Source organism: Lolium rigidum, chromosome 5, assembly GCF_022539505.1.
Source record: "Lolium rigidum isolate FL_2022 chromosome 5, APGP_CSIRO_Lrig_0.1, whole genome shotgun sequence".
Lineage (NCBI taxonomy): Eukaryota > Viridiplantae > Streptophyta > Magnoliopsida > Poales > Poaceae > Lolium > Lolium rigidum.
This window is the reverse complement of record NC_061512.1, coordinates 68,604,053-68,606,641: the sequence shown is the minus strand read 5'-3', so window position 1 is coordinate 68,606,641 and position 2,589 is coordinate 68,604,053. Positions and strand designations below refer to the sequence as shown.

The 2,589-nt window shown below is 58.3% G+C and overlaps 1 protein-coding gene across 1 annotated transcript; it reads right to left on the bottom strand.

The window, feature by feature from the left end:
• Positions 1-231: 231 nt before the first annotated feature.
• On the bottom strand, positions 232-1,205 carry LOC124651354 (elongation of fatty acids protein 3-like). The gene has a single exon (XM_047190446.1). The coding sequence runs from the start codon at positions 1,196-1,198 to the stop codon at positions 359-361; it is 840 nt and encodes a 279-aa protein (XP_047046402.1). The 5' UTR covers positions 1,199-1,205; the 3' UTR covers positions 232-358.
• Between the last annotated feature and the right edge of the window lie 1,384 nt (positions 1,206-2,589).

Genomic DNA, 2,589 nt, shown 5'->3' with positions numbered 1-2,589 from the left:
GGTGAACCCATCAACGGAATTTGATTAATTTAACGTCAGGATTTCAAATTGAGATGCGATTTCAGCTCAGATCAAAGGCAAGAAGCACTAAATTGGTCATAGCGATCCATGAAGGTGAAGAAGCGAGTCAGTCAGGTTAAAGCAGCAGCAGGGATTCGATTTAAATCACTGGAATCCCATGCATAAGCCAATCCCGATCTCTATAATTAGTCTTCCTCCTCATCACATTGGGATGCCAATTTAATTAATTTCAGCCTATATAAGTATATAGTATGTACAGCGAAGATGGATATATTACATGGTTTTTCCTCTCATCGTCACATTGGGAATCACCTCGCAGATCGATCGGTGCCGGTGGTCATATCTCCTTGACGCGGCCGTCGTCGTCGCAGACGCCGCGCCTGCCGTAGCAATGCAGGAAGACCCAGAGGAGGGCGGCGTTGAGCAGGGTGTTGAACAGCCACGCCCCGATGCCGCTGCACCCGCCGGCGACGGCCCCTCCGAAGTGCATCCACAGGACGCCGGCGTGGCACACGACGTTGCATCCGACCAGCGCCACGGGCGCCACCCTGGCGGCGCGCGCGGCCGGCAGCCCGGCGCGGAACCCGAAGGCGACCACGTGCGCGAGCGTGGATGCGAGGATGGCGAGCACCTGGAAGGACTGGGAGAACTCGAGCCAGAGGAAGGCCATGGCGACGGCGGCAGCGTGCGCGAAGACGCGGGCGGCCGCGCCGGGGCGGCGGCGGAGCACGGCGAAGAGGCCCCGCGCGGCGTGGAGGTAGCGGGAGAGGTAGTAGGCGTAGGACCAGAAGAAGACGCGGCCCGAGGAGCGCGTGCCCGGCGGGAAGCAGAGCAGCCAGCGGAGCGGGGTGGTGCGGCTCCGGCCACGCCACGACCACCGCGTGTCGCGTATCTCCGCGACGGCCGAGACGAGGGTGCCGGCGAAGACGGCGGCCGAGACGGCGGCCATGAGGAAGGCGTGCGCCGACGGGACGGCGCCGAGCGGGAGCGGCCGCTTGCGGCGGAGCGCGGCGAGGAGGGCGTCGAGGGTGAGGGAGAGGGCGACGTAGGTGGCGAGGAAGCCGAGGAGGAAGGCCCAGGTGGAGAACCAGAGGCCGCCGGAGGGGCTCCACCGGAAGCCCACGATGGCCGGGTGCTCCGCCAGCCAGTACCTGGCGACGTCGCCGACGGCGGCCATGGGGATGGGAATGGGAGGTTGTTGCGGTGGAACGAACGAAGTGTGTGGAGGATCGAACGAAATGGATTCGGGGAAGGAGACGACAGATATATATAGCGCGCGCGGACGATGGCGCGCGCCTCGGCTTCGAGTCACTCGTCTCGATTCTCGATCGGTCATGCCTGCTGGTTTCGGTTCTTAATTAATTCTGTTCCATTTTACAAACTGAATTAACACGTCACTGATCGTTGATCGATCGTCTCCACTTCGGATTGCTTACGCAATATGTTGCAAATAATTTTACTTTTAGGCCATCTCCAACGGGCCACCGTACATATATTGAAGTATAATGCATTGTGCTTTAGGGCGTGTTCGGAAACGGTCCGGCTTCGTGGAAATTCGTCGATCCTGCTTCTTGCGGCGACTCCGACGTCTCGCGTGGAGCTAATTCTTATTTTACAAGTTATTAATAGGCTCCTTTCTTATTTTGAGTGCAAATACCTAACTAAATACTAAGAAAATTCTCTGTTGACAATAACTGCTGAAAGCATATAAGTAGTAAGCCCACCCCAAGATAAGGGAATGTTCGGGGCAGCTTCACCTTATTTTACATGGGCCGACAGCCCAGTAAACGAAAACTGCTAACGCAGGCCAACAAGGCAGCCGCTGACGAGTTGACCCCACTCATTAGGATAATCTTCTCGACTCTTCTTCCAAATCCCCACCAACGCACGACGAATCCCCATCGATTCCCACCGTTCGACGGACTAATCGCCGACGTCGGGCTGTCTGTGGCTGGGAGAGCGCATGCGGAGAGAAGGTGGGGCGCGGAGCTTGTCCTCGCGAGGAGGCGCTCAGCCTCGAGGAGGAGCTCGGGCTGGAGGCAGAACCTGTGCCCGGGGATGAGCTCGGGAAGGAGGTGGTCGTCCGGCGGGAGGATAGGCTCGGGATGGTCGTCTGAAGGCGGAGAACTCGGTGCTTGAGAGGAAGTCGTCCGGCGGGAGGAGGTCGGAGCTGGAGGAGAGTGCTGGAGCACCTCGGTGTCCAATCGAGCAACGACGCGCGTTGATCTGACCGAGGCGTGCTCGGGAGCTTGAGCTGGTTGCAGGAGGCGCCGGAGAGATCTGCTGGAGGAGGCAACCACGGTTTGAGGTAGGGCGGGGCTCGGGACGCCGGGATGAAGCATCCACATACTGTAGTCCAACAGGTCAAGGCTTACGTCGAGATGATTGAGCTGTCGAGATGATTGAGCTGCATTTGTATGATCCGAATCCTTCTACTAGGCGTGACTCCAATTCTTTTAGAGCGCGTTGGTCTCCGCCGCCAGAAGGTACGGTTTGTGTTAATGTTGATGCAGCCATTTTCTCTTCCTCTCGTCAGATGGGAATAGGCGTCGTAATTCGGAACCACAG

Excerpts from the sequence above, each read along its gene's own strand:
- LOC124651354 (XM_047190446.1), bottom strand. The coding sequence starts at position 1,198 with ATGGCCGCCGTCGGCGACGTCGCCAGGTACTGGCTGGCGGAGCACCCG.